This window comes from Hydractinia symbiolongicarpus, chromosome 9 (genome assembly GCF_029227915.1).
Source record: "Hydractinia symbiolongicarpus strain clone_291-10 chromosome 9, HSymV2.1, whole genome shotgun sequence".
NCBI classification, from domain to species: Eukaryota; Metazoa; Cnidaria; class Hydrozoa; order Anthoathecata; family Hydractiniidae; genus Hydractinia; species Hydractinia symbiolongicarpus.
Genome location: NC_079883.1, coordinates 19,886,538 through 19,910,961, shown reverse-complemented (window position 1 = coordinate 19,910,961; position 24,424 = coordinate 19,886,538). Strand labels below are relative to the sequence as shown.

Below are 24,424 nucleotides of genomic sequence, written 5' to 3'. Positions count from 1 at the left end.
TCATACCGGTGTACGGACTGGGTTATGCCTCCTCGGATACCCTTCTCGAACATCAGGAGCATGTTGGGATCCGTAAGGAGCTCCAACCTAATACCTGTGTACTTAAGTGCTGCCTTCCATGCCAAGCCGGGTGCACTGTAAAAGTGCGCAGGATCAAGCTTGTAGTTTGTCAAGTACACGTCCAGGAATTTTTCAAACACGTCGGCTAATAGTAGTACGTCTATGGTCAGGTAGATGTCATGGTAGTCGCCCATGGTAACGTTGTCACCCTCTGGAGTTATACAATTCCATACCTTTTTTGCATAGGCATAGTCATTGTCGCTGATACCCTTCATGTTCAGTTTGCTGTAGAATGCCTCCTTGGGAGGTAGCTCCACTTCCTCAAATCGTTGACATCCATCCATGTATTCATACGGGTATACGCCTTTTCAAAGCATTAATCGAAATGTATCATCTTTGTCGATGAATTTTGCCATGGATGGTACGTTTGCCTTTACCTGGTCCCATTTAAGTTGCTTCGTGGTATTCGAGTCGCAATTTTTCGCCAAAATTTTGCCACATACTCGGTGTCTATGCTCTGGAATTCAAGACAGGTATCTGCACACTGATAACATCTCATACCAGCGGCATTTGTCCCGATTAAGTCGCTTGCCAATTTGTCCAGGCTGGATGACATAAGCCTACAGCTGTCGATAAACCGAATCTCTATCCCCATATCCCATACCTGCAAGTGGTACCTTGATTTTAACGTTGAAACTGATATATTTTTCGGTATTTTCTGCTATGCACCCAATGTCCTGGGTGTCGTACTTCTCGCCAAGTTCCCTTATAAAAAAGTGGGCGTCGTATCCGGAGAGATTGTGGAAGATGACGGGTATATGGCTAGGTATCTTGTATTTGAGGTTACAGCTGTTATGCGCCGCGCCTCTATATAGCCCCGTATAGTGGCAATGGTCTCGAACTTTGCAGTTATTTTCGCAGCCGTCAAACGGCTTTAAGCATATATGACATTCCGATGCCTCGTCATGTTCCCTTTTTAACACCTCTGTTAGAGGTAGCATGGGTTGCTACGGGTAGGTATAGTATAGACGCTTCACCTCGTCCTCTAGGTGGTCCACGAAGCGGGTTACACAGTCCTTACCACGGTACACTGTTGTGGGTCCGGTACATCCCCATAGGCGAATTTAGAGAATGTGCACCATCCAGATGGTACGTGCTTACTCAGCCTTTTTGTCTTGGTCTCCCTGGCATCTTCTACTGGTATCAATAAGCTTTCAAAATCCGGATATATTGCAAAGGCATCTGGCCATCCCTGTAGAATAACCATTTTTCAGACTCGTTTGGCATCGTGATTTTAATAGCCTCGTGGTCCTTGCAGTAGCCATAGTGCTTGTCCCTCAACTCAACTGTAGGAAAGGCCTTCATCGTCTCAATGTATTCGTCGTTAGCCTTCTTCGAGTTTGTTTTCTTCTTCCACATGATCCATAGGGACAACTGTACCTTCGCTGCTCCCATATCTTCTACCTGCTCCCCAACCAATGTTTTCACGTTGGGCCGCACCATCCCCATATACCCGTCGACGTCGGCTCCCCCTATACCCGGAATGCGGAAACTTCGAAAGGTCCTGTGGAGAGCATGCTTATGTTCCTGAGGTGTATAGTCTTGCTCCGGCTGATAATATAGTTTTTGGATATCCTCGAGGTAGTCTTCCTCGGCCTCTTTTTTCTACCTCGTCATGAAGTGTAGGTCTCGTATTGACTGTCCTCTTATAGAGCTCCATCACCTTACGCTTGCAGGCTGCATAGGTTCTCTTGACTCCCTCTTTTATAGGCTTTGGAACAATGTCCACAAACCAGTTGTACCACCCTTTCATCCTATCCCCGCATATGCCATCCATAGGTCATAATATGTGTCAGGTGTGTCACTATCATCAATACTAAGTATTTCATTACCCTCAATTTTTATATCTTTTTTCTTAATAATAGCACTTCCAATATTTTTAACCAATGTTCTGTTCACATCATCGGTTGAATTAAGAGTAATATCAAATGTTAATCTGGTTGTTCCTGGAACTATGACATCCGTTAAATTTGGAAACCGTACATTTAACATCTCATTTACTCCAATAGTAGTTGGGTTATTAGGGACGGCAATTTTTTGTCTATTCCCTTTAATTCTAAAAGCATTTCTAAGTGATCTATTAGGTTTTAGATTTTCTCCTGTGGTTGTCATTATATATTTATACAATAGAAAAAGTTACATAATATGAAGAACAACCGATATAGGTAAATTACTGTTTATAATATTTCTGTCATTATCTCGTAGCTCAACTTTAATATAATCTATTATAACATTTCTTATAGTTTTGTATTGAACATTAGTTGGCTCGAATATTATTGTATCACCAAATGAAACATCTTTTAGTGTGTATTCAGTATGAAGGGTATTGGATGGAATCCCATTATGGAGGTTATCTGTTGTAGAGAGAGCATCGGTGGAGAAAGTAAATGATTTTTTAGATAGAAGAAGATCAACGGAATTATCATTATTTACTCCTAATATGTTGTGAAGATAGTGATCAAACTTTTTTATTCCACTTCCAATTATAGATTTTCTAGTTAATGTACTATAATTTATTCTACTGCTGATATGTCGTATAATATCATTAATACTATAGAACCCTTTTTTAACAATAATGTGTGTATCATTTTTTAGATACATCTTCTCGTCTTCTTCAATGTTGTAAAACGTGTAAACCAAACACGCTCTAACTAAACCAATTCTTTGACTATTATTTCTATTGTCGATAGGTTTTTGCAAATCTATACCTTTTAAAATGTCATCTATTACAATATACATTTTCTGAGTTATATAATATAATGAATAAAATTTATAAATACGATCCTAAAATATCAGGGTTTTATGAATCAAGTGGTGGAAAATACCTACAACAAATCAAAGCAAAGGACCTATACATACAAAATATAGTGGTTTCGGAGAATACATGGAGAAATGAAAACGTTAAAAGATTTCAGGATACACTACAATATGCTAGAAGTAAAGTTGATTATGTTGTTGGTAAGAACGTGTATATGTTACCAAGTGATATGAACGTTAGAATAGGTAAAGTTAATAATTATAATAATGAAATCCTGGCTTCGAAATCAGACTTGGATACTAATCTTAAAATTAATACAGAAAAGAAACCGAATCTAAAACCTATACCAAAAGAAAAGAAACCAGATCCGACTACACTAACGAAAAAGAAACCAGATCCTATACCACCAAAGAAGACAGATCCTACAATTTCAAAGAAGAAGACTACTGATAATACAAAATCAGAAGTACCGATAGGTGAAATAACTCATGAGGGAGAGAAAATAGCTTTAATATTAACTATAACTACTGTGTTTTCAATATGGTGGTATCTTTTTTAGATAGATTATCATCTTCTTCTTGTCATAAAGTGTGTATAGATTAACACACCTATACCTGTAATAAGTTCCCATACATTTTGCGATAGCCATCCAATGGCATCCTTTGCTCTATTTAGTATCCATGCGACCACGGACCTGGTAGTGCTGCTGCTGCTTTTCCTGCTACTTTACCAAGTAGGCCAGCGTGTGCTTTCAACTTGTTCTTTATCCATTCCTTGGCATCTCCTTTACCACTAGGTTTATCACCTCCTCCACCACTGGCTGCTGTTTCTGATCTACCACCGGTTAATGCTTTAACGAGGAAATCAATCGTCATACCAAAGGCTGTCATAATTGATACTTTTGTTACACCTTGTTCACAGAAGAGGTTTTTAATCCTTTCGCCTAGTCTACCGGTTTTCTTATCTTGAAAAATGTGAAAGTGAATCTTTAATTTGGTGTATTTGATTTGAATATTATATTTATTTATTTATTTATTTATTTATTTATTTATTTATTTATTTATTTATTTATTTATTTATTTATTTATTTATTTATTTATTTATTTGCAGATTCATGAATTGGACACTACGTTCCCGAAATTAAAATCAAGGGAACAACTATTTTCATCTCTAAATACAGCTTGGGCAATGAAAACTCGGGTTGGTTGGGTTATTTTCAATTAGAACGTAATTGTTGTTCTGAGTGAATTATTATTTAAAATAATTTTATGTCTTTGTGGCATCCGTGAACTATTTGCAATTTCGGGAACATCAATATTTATTTCGCCTACCAAACCCCCGTCAAACGTTGGTATAGACCCTGAGAGCAAGCCCTTGATATGTTAACTAAAACGCATTTAATTCACCTAATTTCACCAACAACATCACTTATCTATCTACAAAATACAGTTTTTTTGGAGAGCAGAATGTCCTCTGCAAGTATAACAAGGCAAGTCTTAGTTGCTCTTTTAAACCGCACCGAAAACCGTTTTCGTGACAGCACGATCTATAGCTTTATCTTCCTTTGCAACACTATGTTGAGACATCAATGGGCAAAAATGGTTACCTGGACATCCTCGCTAGTGTTATATATCTAATACATATCAAGGGTGTCTCGTTTACCTCTAAAACGAGACAAAATCCGTATTTTCAATTTCGGGAACATGATGTTTTTGGAATGCGCGTTCCCATAACACTGTCAAAGAAATTGTTTCAGCTTAAGATGATGTGATAAGTATTGCACGCCCGGGTTCTCCACTGTTGATATGCAGCAAAATTAAACTATGTATTTTTAAGTCCAAAATCGCGATAATCAAACTTTTCAATTTTCAATTTCGGGAACTATTTATTACTCATTTTAAGACGCGGCGCGGAACATAGTTTTCTTGTTATTTCGTTTTATAGCTAAGTGTTTTTAGGAATTTTTAAATAAAACGCTACATTTCGTCTTGACACATCCTACGGAAAAAGATACCACTGAAAAACAACAAGAAAACTATCTAGAATGACTTTATTATTGCAAGAATGTATCTGCATCAGCGTACATATTGGCAGAAAGATGGGGTGTCATAACTGTCAGCGGAATGTTGAGAATAAAAACATAAAATTCTTGGTTGCCCTGGTGCTGCACAAGTCTTAAGAGATTATTAACAACATTTCAAAATTAGACCCAGAGTTCCACTACAGCCTGAAGAAAAATGATCGATAGTCAAGAACCGTACACGGAATCGGCACTAGATTTACTTTACTGTATGTGGTATATAAAATTAAAAGATTGCATGTTAGCGACTACCTCTTCTTTGAGTAAAAACCGTGTATGTCTATAGAATGAATCCTGCACTATCGTGGTGATTAGTAAACCGTTAAACAGCTTGTGTCGCAGTCGCTAATACGCAATCTAAATTCCCCGATAATAAAAGATCATTTTTAGCGGCTGTTGTAACTAATGGAGGTGGAGACGTGACAAAAGCCGTGAGAAATAAGACATTGTTCTTTGCGAAGCGGATGCTGTTATATTATTGATTAAAAATTGTTCATCATTGGTATAACATGGTTGTTACAATACATGTCTGCTCGAAACGCACCGGTAAAAGCGTTTGATATTGCAAAATATTTTGATGACCTGTCACCTAAACTTACGCTGATATGTTTAATGGCCGACGGCGGTATTCAAATTGCTTGTTTTTGTTTAAGTGTGGTTTGTGCCCTGAAGCACAGAAAATTAACGCGAAGAAAGTCTACTTCGCTAGCGTAGCTCACGATGCGCGTGTGCGTATATGCCGAGAATGCAGAAAGAAAAAGGTTTTGAACTTTTCGTAATAACAAGCTTGGGTTTTGTATTTCCTTTGTTAAACCCTAAGTGTGTGATAAACTATTATTGTTCACGGTAATTGAACAATTTTCCGATAAAAGAAAACGAAGATGATCAAAATTCATTACAAAGTAAACCCCGTCGGAAAATTTTAGATTTTGAAAATGTTTTTCTATTCTTTTCAGGATACAAAATTTAATTGAGAATTCAATGAAAAGTAGTATTCTCCTCAATATGAATTGAATCCCTGCATTTTAGTCCTTTCCGCGACTAACGCAAGATTTTGTGACAGCCAAGGACACTTTAAAAAAAATAATATTTTATTATTTTGTGCACAGGTCTAAAAAAATGCAAAAACGCACATCAAAACTGTAGAAACAGCACCCTAACGGGTTACCATGGCAACTAGCCAAAAATTGTTAGTAAAAAACCGTTGTCATTGCTTTCACGCTTCATAGCTAGATTGAGTAAATATGCGGACCTCTTCTAGAAAAAATCTCGTGCATTTCTATATGTAGACTTTAACACACAAAAAACCCTACTTTTTCCAGACTTTTATTAAATAAATTTGTTTTCGCTCAAAATTGGTGTGGCATATTATATTTCGTCGAATACAGGGCTAGTTCAGGTCGGAATCGAGGTCTCTAGGAATGGGGGGGAGTACCGGGGTTACTTAGTGAGAGAATCTTCTCAGGGACACGAGACCTGAACTTTATGCCTGGATAAAAAAGAATGAATACTGCGTACGTGTGAATTAATTGTGACATGATACTGTAAGGGCAAATGTGCACACACGGAAAACATGTTCTGTCCTACCACATATTTTAAAAAACGTTCACAACACAACAACCTTTTTTCCTACAAAGATCGGTAAATTTTCAGTTTAGATTATCACACAACAACTTAAAATTGCATATTTGCGACGCTTTGTTAGTTTATCCGTTCTGGTCTACAAAATGTTTTTCGTGCGTGAACATCGACCTCAGAAAGTTATCACAAATAATTTTCACTCGTGACCAGGCTTCAAAAAAAAATCAAAATCAAATTCATTTTATCGAATTACCAAAGTTCAATGATCTTCTCATGATCTTTTCGAGCAGACTAATAACAACTGGTGTCACAAAAATATTTTGTAAGAAATTTTCGACTTGAGCGCTTGTTGTTAATTTATTGTCCTAACCAGGGCTCTTATTCCAAAGTGACCAGTAATTATCGACCTTACGTAAAAAAGACGGAAATTTAGACGACGGCAACTAGGGAAATGAAACGTCCTATAGTACGCATAAAGAAAGTAAAGAAGCGCGTAAAGTAATGTAATGCATTTTATATTTATTACTAGAATGAAGTGATATAAGCCTTCTGTAAGACAAAAGGTGCTCTTTTTCTTGTTTATGCTATTAACATGATTAACGATACTGAATTTATTTGCTTTTACGACCTAACCTGATCAAAAAAAAAATCATGCTTTATAGTAAATTTCGAAAAATATACGTACACTACAAACAAGAACTCAAACAAATGAAATATTTATTTCTTTAAAATAAACACATTTTGTTTAAGAAATTGGAAAGAATGCATATTTAAACACAAAATAAAAATCGCATAAAATACTTGGGAAACGAAACATCTTGCGTTTTCTTCATAACGTGAAAACATCTTAGTTTTACGTCCAATTAATAACGAAATAGCGTTTAAAATGTAATACACGAGCACAGTTAGTAAAAACGTCTGTATCCTATCCTCGACAATAGAACGACAATGGTTCGAACAAGGGAAGTTTTGTTTTCTCTACAGCTTTCAAGAAAAATAATAAATGAAAACTTGGGGGAAAAAACATTACATAAACAAAAAGTAGCGTCAATAATCCTTACATTAAGGCTTCTCCTAAAATAAACAGATGTGTGTGAAAACAAAAAAATATATTACAAAAAAGTCAAGCATTAACGCATTAATCTTTGAAAGTGCCGCTTTTTCTCTTTTTATTTTGCAGGAAATTTTTTCTTTCCGTTCTAACTTTTGATAAAAGTGTCTCTTCACCGTACTTAATGAGAATATCTTCGATTTCGCGTTTTTCAACAAGTGATTTGAATTCTTTCATTCGAATTTTTAGCGAACGATCAGCGGTTATTAGAGGCTGGAAATGAAGGTAAATGCGTGTGATTTCATGATTTGTGAACACGACTCGTTCCTTTCTACCTTTTGTCTTCCATTGTGGCAGTTCGGTGCTGTTTTCCTCATCACTTTCGTCTGTATCACTTTCAGCTACATTAGATTCAAACTGACTGGCCATATCTAAAGTCAAAGACATTTTTGACGGAATTAAATATCCGCAATTAACATAATCCCCGCGAAACATTTTAAAAGAACAATTATTGTGTGATTCCTATGGTGAATAATAAAACTTTCAGTGTAAAAATTTGAGTTATATATTTCTACCCGTAAGGCAAACGTTCTTAATAAGAGAAATATTTCTGATATTTTAATTTTAGTCACAACAATGGATAATTGTCCAACAAATATTCTGCTTCTGCAGTAAGCATTTTTAAGTGCACCTTTATAAGTTTTTAGTAGAAGTAAGGAAGAAAATATACAAACCTTTGCTGATTACATATCTGACTTTATCTCGTAGACAGATGTCACTGATATTCTCAAAAGCAGGACTCAGGCTCTTTTTCTCTCGCACAATCATCAGAGTGATTTTTCCTTTTTTAATATCCTCATGAAAATGATTCCTGATGGAATCTTCAAGATCATCTTCGGGATCTTGCTGTCGTAGCAAGTCACGAAGGGCAGCACTTGTTTCTCCTGCCTTTTTTGTTTTATTTTGAAGATAATATATGCGCCCAGCTGTTGTGACTGAATGGCACATTAAATTTGCTAAATCTTCTTTCATATCCTTTCTCGTACTATGAACTTTCGACACCGCTGATTTACGGACTAAATTAGCGCTCACACGTGGTCGGTTTTCAGTGTGTCCTACCGCCTTGCCCCAAAACGAATTAATTTGTGCGGTAACCATTGAAGAAGACATTTTGCTTCCACTCCAACTTACGAACACATTCGAATTTTTACCAGCATCAATACCATCTAGTTTATTTCGTATTTTTTGGACGTAGGTGCACATGTCCAGGTACAAGTCATAAGTTACAACTATGCATGCGGGACCAGAAGTAGTGACAGTTTTATGGTCAAAAACATTGATCCGATACGACCCATCTATGAAACTGGAAGAATTGAATTCTCTCAGAGTCATGTTAGCGAGAGCACCAGTTCTAGAAGCATTGTCAAAACACAGGTATAATAGGATGTAGTCCCTGACATTGCTAAACTGTCTCAAGCTAGGAGCAATCTCCTTAAAACGGACAGATTTTAGAGTTTCTTTACAGAACGCAACAATCTCAGACTCGTCAAGCTGCTTCATATCAGACGCATTGAACAATTGTGTTAATTGCTCCAAATCTTTTTTCCACCGACCTTTCTTTTGTTTTTTGCGATATAGGGCAATCCAGTCTGTACACGTTACATTAAGGCTCGCACATTTGTGGACATATTCTTTCAAAGCTTCAGGTTCATCATGGACTACAAACATGTAAAAACATCGCAACGAAGTTACGTAAGCCTTTACTGTGGCTGGGAGTCGATCAGTATTTTCAAAAGGAACCAGCCACTTATCACGGACACATTTCCTATCAAACAAGTGTTGAAATTCGAACGTGTTGTCGCTACATGCTTTGAGTATTACCATTACTTGTTTTACATGCTGTTCAGCCTGGCGTGCAGGCTTTGCTTTAGCATCAGGGCTTATTAGCCACTGAAAAAATGTTTCTAGAATTGGGGATGATTTCCATGGAGTTATCAACGTCTCTAGATTTTCATCTTCTACATCTGCGGTATCACCATCATCACTCTCACGTTCTTCGTTTTTGGCATTATCGAAAATCTCATCCTCACTATTACAACCACGGTCACCTGATTTTAAAAATATCAAGATATTTTCATGCATAATCTCAGTTATTTCAACTACATTAAAAACTAAAATTTTTGGCGGAAAATGTTTCAGCGGAAAAACTTTCAAAAACAATTTTTTATTTCAGCGGAAATTTTTGGACAAGATTTATGAAGTCAAAAAATTTGTGCGTAAGCCTTTTGAACAAATTTATCAAATTTTAGAATTAACGATTGCAGGAAATTATACAAAAAGAAGGCTAGAAGCATTTAAAGTGTACATATATTCAATCAAAATCTAAAGAGGGTCTTCAGGATCCAACTTTATAGATAGAGCCTCAGCCAAATGTGAAAATAACGAAAATAAAAACTGCAGTTCTTATTGATTTTCTGATTGCCTTGTATATAATTTCTATAAACTGATCTTGTTTTTAAAAAAATTGGGAAAATCAAATTTTTTGGACGGAAAAACTTACGGCTGACACAAATTTCGGACGGAAAATGTTTGGAGATCAAAAAATCATCAAGTTTTTTCGACCGAAAATTTTTGTTGTTAATGTAATCTTAACACATTTAACTGTTCACCAGAAAAAAAAATTTAAACCAAATTTTCAACAATTCATATATTTTCACATCAAAACACTTTTTAAAATACATGACAAATGAAAAAGGGGACGTTCACAAAAGAATGTTACTGTATAACATGAAACCAATGACTATTAGGAGAAAAATTGGGGATAAAAAACAGATGAGTTCTTTATTGCGACCATAGTAAAACGTATTTTTACTTACTTTTTGTGGTGGCACAGCCAATCACATTTTCAGCAATCGGTAAAGACTGTCGGATGGTACTTTTTTCTGTATCTACAATCTGACCTGTGCAAATAAAGATTGTTTATATATACATTCTGAATAATATATTAGCAATATCAAGGATTAACCTATTGTCATTAGAAATAACTAACCATTTTATTATCGAAAAAAAAAATGAAATTACTAATCACTATTATTATGTTTATGCTTACCAATCGTGATTTCAGGATCTATTGTAGTCACATTTTGAACAAGAGGTGAATGTTGTTGGGTGACGTTTTCTTCTGAATCAGTAGACTGTTCTATATAAATCAATACAGATTGAAACATCTTTTACACAAAATATATCAAATCTCTTATGAATGTAATCGATTTTAGAATAAAAAAATCAACCTTGATATTCTTTATTTTTCATAGTTTTGTCGCAAGAGGGGACTTTTCTAACAGGATACTCTGGATTGCCCATACCATCTGTTACAACTACATTTTGAGCTGATGTTAGAAATAAAAATCAGTTTTTTCACCGATACAAAATCAATGCATAGAGAAAACAATCAATCTAGACAAAAACACATACCACTTGTTGGTCCGAACATTTTGAATGATTTAACTGCAAGCCAATCATCGTCACTACTATCTTCAGAATCAACCGGAACATCGCGAACCCTTTTCAAGTGTTTATAACCACCACGCTTTAAAATTTTCTTCATTAAAACGGCTTCATCGTCTGATTCAGACTCCGATAAAACCTCTGATTCCTCTGATTGAAGTTCCACATATGTCTCTGCTCTTTGTAAAAGTTTCCTGTATAGAATCACATCGGTAATCTGATGTGTATCTTTAAGGTGATTGTGTATTCTTGTGACAACTTTTCCGCAGGTTGCGACAGGGCACACCTTTTTAGGATGCACACGCTTCTTTTGTACTTTGTTTTTACCTAGATCTTTAGTTTGGCTTCTGAGAGCTTTAGCGTTACTAGGATCTAAATTATGAACACGAATCACATGAGACTTTAAATTGGATTGTGGTTTTCCACAAAATGGACAATCAACAGTTCTTGTTGTGAACCTTTTTTTGGTCATCCAGCTTGAGAATATCTAAAAGAGAAAATCTCAATAACATCATGAGTGTTTATAGCTGCAATGACAGATTTTTTAAAAAACGCTCAAAACGCTTTCTCATCAGTACTAATTCCAGGAAATTCATACCTTTTTAGCCTCCCGCGGCTTTCCTGTTCTCATTTCTTGGATCAAGTTTTTGAACAGCATTTCATCCTTAAAAGATACAACACACAGACCAGGATATAGCTAAGCGATTATATTAAATAATGTTCAATGAAGTAGCTTTGTACCTGAACTTTTTCTTTTTCACTTTTGACAACAAACTCCTCACAATTATTCTAAAAAGAAAATGAGTTTTGAATAATTAGTATATGTCATGGTAGCTGAAAGCAGTTTTCTGGATTTACTGCCAGTACTTGTAACCATCATCAACTTTAACACAATCGCGAAAATGAATATGCAAAATCATTTTAACGTTTACAATGACAGCACCTGACTTTCTTTTTTTCTTCTTTTTGAAACAAACTGTACACAATTGTTCTAAAGAGAGGTAGAAACAACTCTTACGCAACAGTATTACAATAAAAAATTATGCATAGACCTAAGAAAAGAAGTACACAGGTTCTCTTATCTTATACATAAAAATCTCATACATATGGAAAATCTTGTTAATTAAGGAAAGTGTTATCACAGGAGAAATTACATAGACATATGAGGTTTACCTCTTGATTATTACAATCTATATTTCTACTAATGTCTTCAGAATTACCCCCCAACATTTTTTAAAAAATTTCCTTTTACAGACTCGATCTAAAAATATTAACATGTAAGTCTTAGATAAAAACATTTTCGAATTTATTGTGTTATAAAATACAATATATAACAGATATTCGAGTCGGAAGATGTAGACAATATTGAGCATTTAGTACATTGCTAAAGAAGGTTAGTAAATTTGTAAAGTAAGCAGAGATTAAAAAACATGAGAATAAATCACTGGATATATATTTACTTGTTATTTCTTTAAAAATATTATACTCACTTTTTGACATTCATTGGTATGGCTAGTATCTGCATAAACTTGTATTTTGTCATCATCATTATCTTTTTCCCTTGGAGTTGAACTTGGTGATATAATAATCTTTTTGCACACATGATCATCAAAGCAAAATTGACAGTACATTAAATGACGATCAGAACATGAAATATAGGTGCAATGGTGCAGGTCTGTACATAATGTTAAGCAGTTGACACATTGCTAAAGAAAGTTAGTATACTTGTAAATTAAGTACCGGAGAACAAACATTAGAATAATTCAATGGAGATATATATTTATTAAATATTTACTTAAAAATATATACTTACTTTCTGGCAGTCAATGGTATCTCTCGTATCTGCAATAAGTTGCATGTTGTCATCATCATTATCCTTCTTGTTCAAACGTAAACTTGGAGTACTCTCACTTCCCTATTAAAATAATATTTTTGTATTTAACAGATATGTAATATATTTTAATATCAAACTTTAAGTAATTGGACAACTGTTTTTGAAATACAAAAAATAAATGTAATAATTGTTACAAATATATATATTTACATTTTGGCAGTCAATGGTATCTCTCGTATCTGCAATAACTTGCGTGTTGTCATCATCATTATCCTTCTTGTTTGGAGCTAAACTTGGAGTACTCTCACTCCCCTATTAAAATAACATTTTTGTATTTAACAGATATGTAATATATTTTAATATCAAATTTTAAGTAATTGGACAACTGTTTTTGAAATACAAAAAACAAATGTAATAATTGTTGCAAATATATATATTTACATTTTGGCAGTCAATGGTATCTCTCGTATCTGCAATAACTTGCGTGTTGTCATCATCATTATCCTTCTTGTTTGGAGCTAAACTTGGAGTACTCTCACTCCCCTATTAAAATAACATTTTTGTATTTAACAGATATGTAATATATTTTAATATCAAATTTTAAGTAATTGGACAACTGTTTTTGAAATACAAAAAAAAATGTAATAATTGTTACAAATATATATATTTACATTTTGGCAATCAATGGTATCTCTCGTATCTGCAATAACTTGTGTGTTGTCATCATCATTATCCTTCTTGTTTGGAGCTAAACTTGAAGTACTCTCACTCCCCTATTAAAACAACACTTTTGTATTTAACATATGTAATATATAATATTTCATTATTAAATTGTAAGTAAATGGACACCAATATAATAATACTTGCATGATTAGGGTTGCATTCAATATGAACAATATCTGATCCTATGTGGTTTACTTCAAAGTCTACATTTTCTGAAAAAAAAAATTACCAGCAGACATGTAAAAATACTAAAATATCAAAGTATATTATCCCAGCCTCCACCTCAAACCTTACCAAGAGTTGCATTGCTTTTCCAGTTGTCATCCTGTAGTAAAATTACACATACAAATGACTACATTACAATGATACCAAGGAGTAATATAATACAAAATTGTTATTGCTTATTCATAAACATTCTCTATCTCTATCTCTATCTCTATCTCTATCTCTCTCTCTCTCTATATATATATAAATACCAGTTTTTTTTCTGATATAATCTCTGGTAATTTTTCCTGAAGGTTATTACATTTTCTTTTTTTTCTTTGTTCTTTATTGTTGGGTAGAATGCTTTGTTTTCTTTCAGCTAATTTCCTTGCCTGCTCCTGAATATATGCAAAAACATTTTTATAATGCCATTTTATTTTGTTATTACACTTTGATAAAACAAAAAAATAAAAAAACACACATTTTTATGCCATGGCAAATCTTTTTCACCGTAGGAATAAACTATCTCACTTCCAGAATTGATATTTTCCAATGCAAACAAACACAAGTGATGGGAACGTTCGATGACTAACCGCTTCATTATGGCATTGGGATAATAAAATGAGTCATTAACAAACCGACCCAAAGTTCCATCGTCTTTACTTGCATCTATGCTGTAAAATAACGTCTACTTTCTTAAGTCTGAAAATAAGTTATATATAACACTTATATACAAATGAGTTGTGCATACCAGTATTTTTTATTATTAACTTCATATTCAAATATATATGAACGTTCTTTTACAGAATAAGTTTTCATTTTCTGCTGCATGTGTTTCCATTCTAAATGATGACCATGAATCCTCCTTTCATTATATCAGTTGTTGATATTACACCATAACCTAGATGAAAATTTTTAGCCATTAATTGCAATTTTTATTTCAGAATAGATCCCATAATTCTTATTTTTTGCAGTTTTTCACCTTTAATCTCATTGATCCATTTTTTCTGTAAACCCATTTGATCACAGCCAGCCCTGATATAAGCCTCAGCCACTTTCTCAGGCGAAAGTCTCTAATAATATAAAAAAATAGAAGGTTAGTGATCATAAATATTCTATAGAGTGCGTATTGTTGACACAAAGTATAACAATCTTACTCTCTTTCCATATTTTCCAGTCATATTTTTAGTAATATCTAAATCAGTAATGTCTATATTTGCAAAAAATTGTATTGTACATATATATACTGTTTTTTCACAACAATTTGAGAAATATTAGCACTGTAAAAATAACGCTAAATCAATGTCCAACCTTTTCTTATACATTCAGCATCAGCGTAATTTTGTCAAAAAAATGACAAAAAAACAAATACTTTCAGAGCGCACAATATATGAATTGCACCTAAAGTTATAAACTTCTGTCTCAAAAAAGTTTGTCCGTTTAAACTTGTCAAAATGAGCAGCCCAACGATATATGACTTTTCACAACTGAGTATAAATAACATAGTCTTCTTTTATTCAATTCACTCCCTGCACAACTAGTTGCACTGTATTAATCATCTTAAAACCAATTTAGAAGACAAAACTTCAATACTAAAACTTAAAACAACCTGTCCTTGTTACTAAAAATACCTACTGCTGTAAGCTGGCAAACACGTGTTTGTTGTTGTTGTTGTTTTCCTCACCGTTCCAGAGTTTGAATGCTGCAGCTGAGCAGATCAGGTGGCAACAAAGTTTGCTATAAAAGCCTTTTCAATAAAATAGAGTAAAAATTGATTCTTAGGCATGATTTGATAGTTGTGACCCATAATAGATTATTTAGAAAGAAATTAATAAAAAAGTATTTTAACTGAGATGAAGGGATGTTATGATTTAGCATGAGTGACCCAAATAATTTTATTCGGAACACCACAAATAGCTACCACTGGACAAAGTTTATAAAAACATACAGTTTTCCATATGAAACAACATAGTGTGTTCCACAGTTTCTACTCAGTGTTGTTTTGTTTTCTTTACATGTAAATTCCACTACGTCACATCCCGAAAGTTAGCTCAATTAAATGTGGTGAGTGAGGGAAACAAGAAATAATATAAAAACATACAAACTTGACTTGAGTAAATACCAATCATAAAAAAAAGTTAGCTACTGGTAAAAATATACAAAAACTTTAACAAATAAATATTTTTTTAACTTTTGAACTTGTTTTATTTCTTTATTAATAAAGTTGGCTACAATGTTAAATTCAAACAAATATTGCTTCAATTTAAAACTTTTTTGTCACGTGAAGTAAGCTTTAACGTTAAAAATAAGTTAACTACAAAAAATTTAAAAGGATAGATAGATAGATAGATAGATAGATAGATAGATAGATAGATAGATAGATAGATAGATAGATAGATAGATAGATAGATAGATAGATAGATAGATAGATAGATGTGCATATTTTACATGGCTAGCCTCACAAATATCGAGGGATATATATACCCTGTCTATTATTTCCAGGAGGGGCCATGGCGTAGATGGAGAGTCCTAGAGTATTTAATGCTCATTTTGAGCTACGCAGACCCAATTAGAGCCTGCGCTCTACTAGACAACTCCCAGCAACATCCAACGGCCCACACAGTGTGCCATCTTCCCAATTTCCCTCACATGGCTTGGGTTAACCCGGGGCTATGGTAACATTCACTTGCCCATGTTGAATCGCCGTCAAGAGGAATCGAACCCCGGTCTCCCGCACAGAGTACGAGAGCTATAACCACTAATCTACGGCGCCACATATAGTATCAAACAATATTCGTTATTTGAATTTTGCATCCAAAATGTGATGTCATTTTTAAAAATACAGTTTTTTGGAAACAGTCAGAAATAGTAAAAGTAAAATGCCGTTTTGTGAATCTTAAAACAATGGACTATTTTAATGCTATAGCTAACAACGAAGTTACCAATGTACTGTTCCTTTTACTACCCCTCAATTCATAATAGATTTATCACAACGTTATAGATTGAAACCAGCAAACAAACAGTCAGGAAGAACTGATAATTAGCCTTAAGCTGATAGTTACCAAATACAGGCTAATTATATGGTACGTATACACAGTATAATTATATCCTGTATAAGCTAACTATATACTTCTGTGTTACAGGCTAATTGTTAGTTTTTCCTGATTGGCAAACCACAAAACTTCTTTAATTTTTTTATATATATAACTAGCTATATCTATCTGAAATCTGAACAAGCTCAGTATGTTCTTGACTAAGCTACCGCCAACCGCTGCTTTCAAAAAGGATCAGTTACATCAGCTGCAACATTATTTAGCTTTAGCTAGCTAGCCATGTAATATAAGTACATCTATTACAAACACGGAAGTAAAAGCTTCCCTGCACTCTAGAACAAAAGTGTACAAACAGGGAAGTAGAAACTTTCCCGCACTCAAGAACAACAGTGCTTTCCTTCTTTGCATATACAGTACATGCTTGGACGAGTTTCTGAATTTATGTAGCCGATGCACAAAACAAGGGAACCTGTTTTTTTTTTAAATCAATTTCGGGAACAAAAAGGAACATCAATTTCAGAATCGGGAACATGTTCCCGAAATTGAAATGCTATTATTTCATTTTAGGGAACAACGGGAACAAAAATTTTGATTTCGGGAACATGTTCCCGAAATTAAAATATTATATTTCAATTTAGGGAACAATTTAGAAAAACGGGAACATTAGAATTCAATTTCGGGAACATGAATATTGTTATTTATTTATTTATTTATTTATTTATTTATTTATTTATTTATTTATTTATTTATTTATTTATTTATTTATTTATTTATTTATTTATTTATTTATTTATTTATTTATTTATTTATTTATTTATTTATTTATTTATTTATTTATTTATTTATTTATTTATTTATTTATTTATTTATTTATTTATTTATTTATTTATTTATTTATTTATTTATTTATTTATTTATTTATTTATTTATTTATTTATTTATTTATTTATTTATTTATATTATATATGTTTATTTATTCATCTTTTAACTTACTAAGATCCTTATAATTTTTCCTAAGATCTTCATTTTCTTTATCTATTCTATCTCGATTTCCTCCATCTGAATCTCAGAATAGCCCTCACCATCTTTCATTACCTTATACTTTACAGACTCCATCTTTAGCCTATTTTTGGTTTTCTTTATTCTATCTTATAAAGCTTTCATTCTATCTATGAGTTTCTTAAATGCACTATTTCTTGGTTTTAATTCCTTTTTTATCAGAGATGTATTTTCATCACCATAAGATATATCTCCACCACCAAAGGATGTGTCTATAGTATGTGTAAAATCCTCTACTCCTTTCGATGCCTCTGATGCTTTTTGAAACTCAGTAAGATCCATATCAACATTAATATCAAAGCCTTTATTATCATAGCCTGATTCTAATTTGTTAAAATCTCCCCGTAGTTAAGTAGCCTTATTACTTAATTTTAATTTTTGTTGCTGATTTAGATGAATTCGTATAAAAACCCATATCTCTTAAGAATTTTACACCTAATATTATCTTATACTCTTTTGCGGTTGTAAATTTTGCCCCAATTAATAAATCTCTAACCTTTTGCACTATTGAATAAAATCTTTCCATCTTTAAATTCAAGCTTATCATACAATATTTTACTGGATTCTGCATCTGCAAATTTTACCCTTCTATTTTCTTTTAGTTTAACATATTCTTTATGCAGTTTCGATACTATCGTTTTAGCCATCCTAACTTTTTCCATTTCAAATTTTTCATTTTTTTTATTAATCTTTTCCATCAATTCTTCTCTTTTAGCAATTTGCTTTTCTGATATTTTACCTTTATCAATATTTTTTAACCTTGTTTGTAATTCACTTTGCTGACGATATTCTTTATCAAAATTTAATACACTATCATCATTATAATCTTTAGATTCATCAAAAATTTTATTAAATTCATCCTTATCTAATGGTTCAAATCCTTTTGCCATTTTTTTATAATCTATATATATATGACCAAGAAAATATAGCCTACATTACCTACCGCTCCGTAACTGAATTCACCTGATCAATTTCATATTGATACCGTGAGAAAGTATCTTGAAGACTTGATTAATTTAAGAAACAAGTATGAAGGCAAGCAAGACAAATATTTAAAAAAAACATGAGAGATTAAGTGATGCATCTACTTCAGCATCTGTTGTTTCTATACTAACAGGAGTATCTGGTGTTGGTAGTATTTTTACTGCTGTTGGCATACCTCTTGGGGCTACCCTGACAGGTGTTGCCACTGTAGCAGTTGCCGTATCATCAGTATTAACATTTTATTCCAAAAGGTATAACAAAAAGATTGCTAAAACTGTTGAGCTATTAGACAAGTTGACCACTTCTATTGGTAAATTCGAACTACTTATCAGTAAATCAATAACTCATGGTTTCGTAATAGATTCAAATGAATTTGGCAAACTCCAGAGTCTTTATCTTGAAGTAATTAATGGCATTAGAAACCGTGATGATAAAATGAAATCAACTATTGAAGAAAATTATCAGAAAAAAATTATGGATGAAACACACAATTTAAAAAACGCGATATAAAGAAATTAGTGTTTGCCATGAATTGCTGTATGTTTTTTAACTGCTAATATTATAAGAATGGATGATAAATTTAATCAGATTTACTACTCTGATACTGGTTACTGGAGAGGTAAAAGTGCGATAAGTAAGTTAGCTAAAAAAGCTGGTACAACCAATGAAGAACCAGAAAAATGGCTACTGAAACAATCACTGTATCAAATATATCTACCAGCACCAAAGTATGTTCCGAGACCCAATTCCTCATATTCTATTTATGCTACACCCAATGATATACACCAGGTAGATGTCTTGTATCTTCCACATGATAAGTACAAAAGAAAAACATATAAGTATGCTCTCTGTGTTGTGGATGTAGCTAGTAGGTATAAATCAGCATATCAACTTAAAAGCTTAAAAGAAACTGGTGAAGCCTTTGATTGGATATATGTTTACACTGAACTAAAATGCCCCAAAACATTGATTTGTCATGCTGGTAAGGAGTTTTATGGTGATGTTACCAAATTTATGAACAAGCACAATGTCATAATACGACGTGGTGATTCCAGCCAACATAGAAGTCAAGGTATTGTCGAACGATTTAATAGAACATTAGCAGATAGACTATTTAGTTATCAATACCATAAAGAGTTTGTGGATCCACCAAAAAGTAATAGAGAATGGGTTGGTAGATTGCAAACAGTAGTTAGTGCATTGAATAACGAAAAAACCAGACTAATTGATATGAAACCAGTAGACGCCATAAAACATACCTTAATAAAACAGGGATTTTCACAGCCCATCAAAAGTGATAATAAAACATTGCTAGATGTTGGTACCAACGTTAGATATCTATATGAGCCCGGTGAAATGGAAGGACAAATTTATAAAGGTGAAAGACGAAAACGATCTACTGATCCAATATGGTCGGTGGACGTATATAAAGTAAAAGATAGATACATTAAAAGTAATCAACCAACGTTATATTATTTGGATGTTGGTCCTAAGAGATCATTTGTTTCTGAAGAGCTTCAGCCCATTTGGAATCCTTAGATATTAAACCCCATATTCTTTCTGTTTCCTTTTGCCTAGATTGTGTTTTTAATTGTGGAATTATTTTTGCATAATCATTCATACCCAGTGCTTGGAATATCTTTTTTAGTGTAAAGTAATAGTTTATAAAGGTCTTTTTCTTACTTGGTTTGTACTTATTGTATAAGCGACTTATGACAGTATATAGATGTTGTACTCGATTACATTCCTCTATTGTTAGATGTGGAAACGGTTGATTCATTAATGTGAAATAAATGTAGAATATACTATTTTTATAGTACATCAACTTGTTCTTCTTTAATAGAGATTCTAGTATGGGGATACTGAGTGGTATAACGTAATTGTATACTAAATTGTCTGTATTATTAATCTGACTCCATAACGTTTTTATCACATCATCAGGTACCACTTGATCTTCCATACATATGAACTGTTTTAGGATAACAGTGGAATTCCCATCCCTTTTGTAAATGCACTTCTTCCGAAATGTACAACGTTCAAAAACACTGTATGAATTTATATAAACTGGAATATCACTAACTACACCACATTGTGGACAACCTAGTGTCGATGCTGTTGTACTCTTAATCTTATCCACATCACAAGTACAATCTATGACGTCCTCACTTATATCATCAGTATCACCAAAATATACTATACATACAGGTTATTTCTTTAAGTCTTAAACGCTTTAGACATCGGATGTAACCGACATCACAGTAGTATAGTGTTGAAAGTAAATATTTAAGCCCTATTTATATGCTTTTAAAAGAACATGTTCTGGGCATGCCCAATGTCACAATAGCAATGCTCACGTCATATGATAAGTAGTACAGTAAATGTGCCTGGGCATGCCCAATGACGTCATTATTCCATAAAATAACACCATCCAACGGTTAAATTGTATGTATGTAGCATATGGTCCATCAAATAACATCGCAAAAAGAAAAATCCCCTCTTGATCGCTTTGCGATCAATTCACTGCATCACAAAAGCTCCGCTTTTGTTCCCCAATGCTAAAACATCCCATTTGGTGGTAAAACTGGTTGGTTAAAGGATGTGGATGTAACATATGTAACCAGATGATTTTACGTTTTGCTCTGGTGTCCTACGAGACTTCGTTTCTACCCACTGCGAGCTGGAAGGGAGCCTCACTCATCGCTCTGCGATTACTTTCCGAGCCTGGTCGGCTCCTTACGATCATCAGTTGACATTGCGGTCCAGAGCGCTTGCAAATAACAATTGTTACCATTGCGTGTACAAGTAGATATAGATATGGGGTGTTTGGGGAAAGTTTGGTTTACCAAACTGTCCTCGTACCCCCATCTCTATAATTACTTCTTTTCTTTCCTGTAGATTAATTCCGTTAGACAAGAATCCCGGTTTAAGACCAATCGGTGTCGGAGAAGTGATCCGACGAATTGTTGGCAAAGCTGCCGTTATGTGCGTTAGGAAAGACATGATAAATGCAAATGGAAATTTACAATTATGTGCTGGTGTGAGATCGGGATGCGAAGTTGCCGTTGATGCATCTGTTGACACTTTATAATGTTAATCTACTGTGTCCAGAGTTTGCTACTTACATACAGATTTGTTATCAATCACCTGCTCGCCTGTTTGTATATGGTGGAAAAGACATACGTTCTAATGAAGATACCACTCAAGGTGACCCGGTTGAATCTACATGACCTTGACGAGAACAGTAATAATGTACCTAAACGCGTTAGGTCATGGTGGGAGAACATTGTTCATCATAGACCAAACATTGGTTATTATCCAAAAGGAGATAAAAGTTGGCTGATTGTTAAAGAGCAGTACGTGAATGAAGCTTTTCGTCGATTTGAAGGTACTGGTGTGCAAATCATAACTGAGGGAAATCCACATATTGGAGATATAATTGGCAGTAAGGGATATGAAAAGAAATATGTTACGAACATTGTACAAGAATGGGTGAAAGAAATTGAAGTGTTGTCAGGATAGCACAAGCATTTCCTCATTCAGCATATACGTTCTTTGTTTTTGGTTACCAGCATAAATTTTTACGTACTTAATGAGAACTGTGCCAGACATTTCTGTTGATCTACAACCTTAAGAAGAAGTGATTAGGAAACGTTTCCTAAAATCAATCTTAAATGGATACAAATGTAATGACGTACAAAGAAAGATGATTTCTCTTCCGGCAAAACATGGTGGTGGACTAGGTATTTACAATGTGTGCGAACGCTTTATTGTGGATTACAACAACTCTAAATGTGTGACGGAAACTATGATGGAGAAAGTTAAAGAGCAAGATGAAATATACGATGAAACTGTTGAAGCTGAACAAAACACGAAGCGTAGCTCGTTTCGATCATAAAAGAAAAAGAGAAAGGATGATGAGCTGGAAGAAATAAAATTGCTGCTAAATGATCCGATCAGCAAAAGATGTCTTAAAGCGAGTCTCGAGATTGGAGCTTCTAATTGGCTTACTACTTTGCCAATTAAACGTTATGGTTTTCTGTTGGACAAGCAGTCGTTCTGGAACAGCTTATATAATCGATATAACATTCCTTTGAAGCGTCTTCCGACGTCTTGAGTATGTGGTACACTCTTCAAATTGGATCATGCTTTATATTGCCCGAAAGGTGGATTTATATCTATCAGACACAACGAACTGAGAGACTTCACTGCTGAACTGCTATCAGAATGCTGTAAAGATGTTTCGGTGGAGCCAATTCTGACTGGCGAGACTCTACCAGCCTCAACAATAAAATCCGACGATGCTTGAGTTGACAAAGCCGCACGTGGTTTCTGGGTAAGGGGACAAGTAGCGTACTTAGATGTTAAGGTATTCAACCCAACAGCTAAAGTCCATTTTACTCATTCACTAGAAGCAGTCCACAAGTCAAATGAAAAAACAAAACAAAAAAAGCTACAACAATCGAGTGAACAAAGTCGACCAAGGAAGTTTCAAAAGATTGGCAGAATTTGTTGCCAAGAAGGGGAACGAAGAAACTTAAAAAGTAAAAAAGATGCAGAATAAATTTCAGCCTTCTCAGAAGTCAACTGTTATGCATCAGAGGGTCCAGATCATGCAAACAACTTTTTAGTGATGACGAGGATGTCAATTTGATAACTGTTGAAAGTTTCCAACAAAATTGAACTGTTAAATAAATATATAGTTTTTAGCGTCAACTTTTCAATATAAATACAGTGAAAAATCAATTTAAAAAAAATCATACATTGCAACGACTTCCCTGGCTATGATTTTATAAGTATTGTTGTAAATAAGTCTATTGAAGGGAGATCATCACAAAGCAAAATAGCTTAAATGAAAGTGGTGACCACCTAAGAAACAGGACATCACAAATAGGGAAAAGTACAAAGACAGGACTAGGACTACTACAATACACAAAGGTAGGAGTTCATGTAGATAAATCTAGTCAAATAGGAATTTACCAAGAAAAGCAGCTCAAAAATCAAGGCACAAGGTATGATGCAAAAGATAGGGAGGCTGGTACAGTTATAAAATATAATAAAATTTAGTAGCTGTTTAAGAAATGCTCAAATAGAATAGGTTTGATCTCAAAAATAGATTTACTAAGAAGTAGAAAGGGAAAAGATTTATAAACCTTATTCCACGATTTTAAAAAGTGAAATCTGATAGACTTTTTCCCAAATGATAAGCCCTTGTTGATCAGCACGAGTGTGTTGATCACGAGAAAAGTTAATGGAAAAAGTATTTTTGATAGTGTCATGAAGGCTATTATGAGCTAAGTTGTGCAGAAAAATATTTTGCATAGAGATCATGTCGGGAAACTTGAGAAATAAGTCGAATAGCATGATTTTGAAGAATTTCAATACGATGTGTACGATAACTTTTTTTTACCCCAAACTTGTGAACAGTATTAAAACGTGAATAAAAGATGGCATAGTAAATCAGCAGGAGTAT

The 24,424-nt window shown here is 33.8% G+C and overlaps 1 protein-coding gene across 2 annotated transcripts; it reads right to left on the bottom strand.

Moving 5' to 3' along the window:
- Nucleotides 1-7,239: 7,239 nt before the first annotated feature.
- Nucleotides 7,240-16,092, bottom strand: LOC130656392 (uncharacterized). 2 transcript variants are annotated; one of them, XM_057459240.1, is made up of 22 exons: nucleotides 15,494-16,090; nucleotides 15,016-15,053; nucleotides 14,841-14,931; nucleotides 14,610-14,759; nucleotides 14,340-14,532; nucleotides 14,131-14,256; nucleotides 13,949-13,979; nucleotides 13,799-13,866; nucleotides 13,603-13,704; nucleotides 13,373-13,474; nucleotides 13,142-13,243; nucleotides 12,911-13,012; nucleotides 12,588-12,803; nucleotides 12,041-12,088; nucleotides 11,839-11,886; nucleotides 11,696-11,761; nucleotides 11,065-11,584; nucleotides 10,881-10,979; nucleotides 10,700-10,789; nucleotides 10,467-10,550; nucleotides 8,325-9,698; nucleotides 7,240-8,021 (listed from the first exon to the last, which is right to left on the bottom strand). In XM_057459240.1, exons 4-22 carry the CDS (start codon nucleotides 14,687-14,689, stop codon nucleotides 7,678-7,680), a joined length of 3,795 nt encoding a protein of 1,264 aa, XP_057315223.1. In that variant the 5' UTR covers nucleotides 14,690-14,759; nucleotides 14,841-14,931; nucleotides 15,016-15,053; nucleotides 15,494-16,090; the 3' UTR covers nucleotides 7,240-7,677. The 2 variants fall into 2 exon arrangements, with proteins under 2 accessions (XP_057315223.1, XP_057315224.1); XM_057459241.1 differs by having other exon boundaries at nucleotides 10,700-10,771; nucleotides 15,016-16,092.
- Between the last annotated feature and the right edge of the window lie 8,332 nt (nucleotides 16,093-24,424).

Coding starts and splice junctions, on each gene's coding strand:
- LOC130656392 (XM_057459240.1), bottom strand. CDS start 14,689: ATGCAGCAGAAAATGAAAACTTATTCTGTAAAAGAACGTTCATATATA. Junction 10,980..11,064: donor AATGTTCGGACCAACAAGTG/GTATGTGTTTTT, acceptor TTCTAACATCAG/CTCAAAATGTAGTTGTAACA. Junction 9,699..10,466: donor TGGCTGTGCCACCACAAAAA/GTAAGTAAAAAT, acceptor TTTTAAAATCAG/GTGACCGTGGTTGTAATAGT.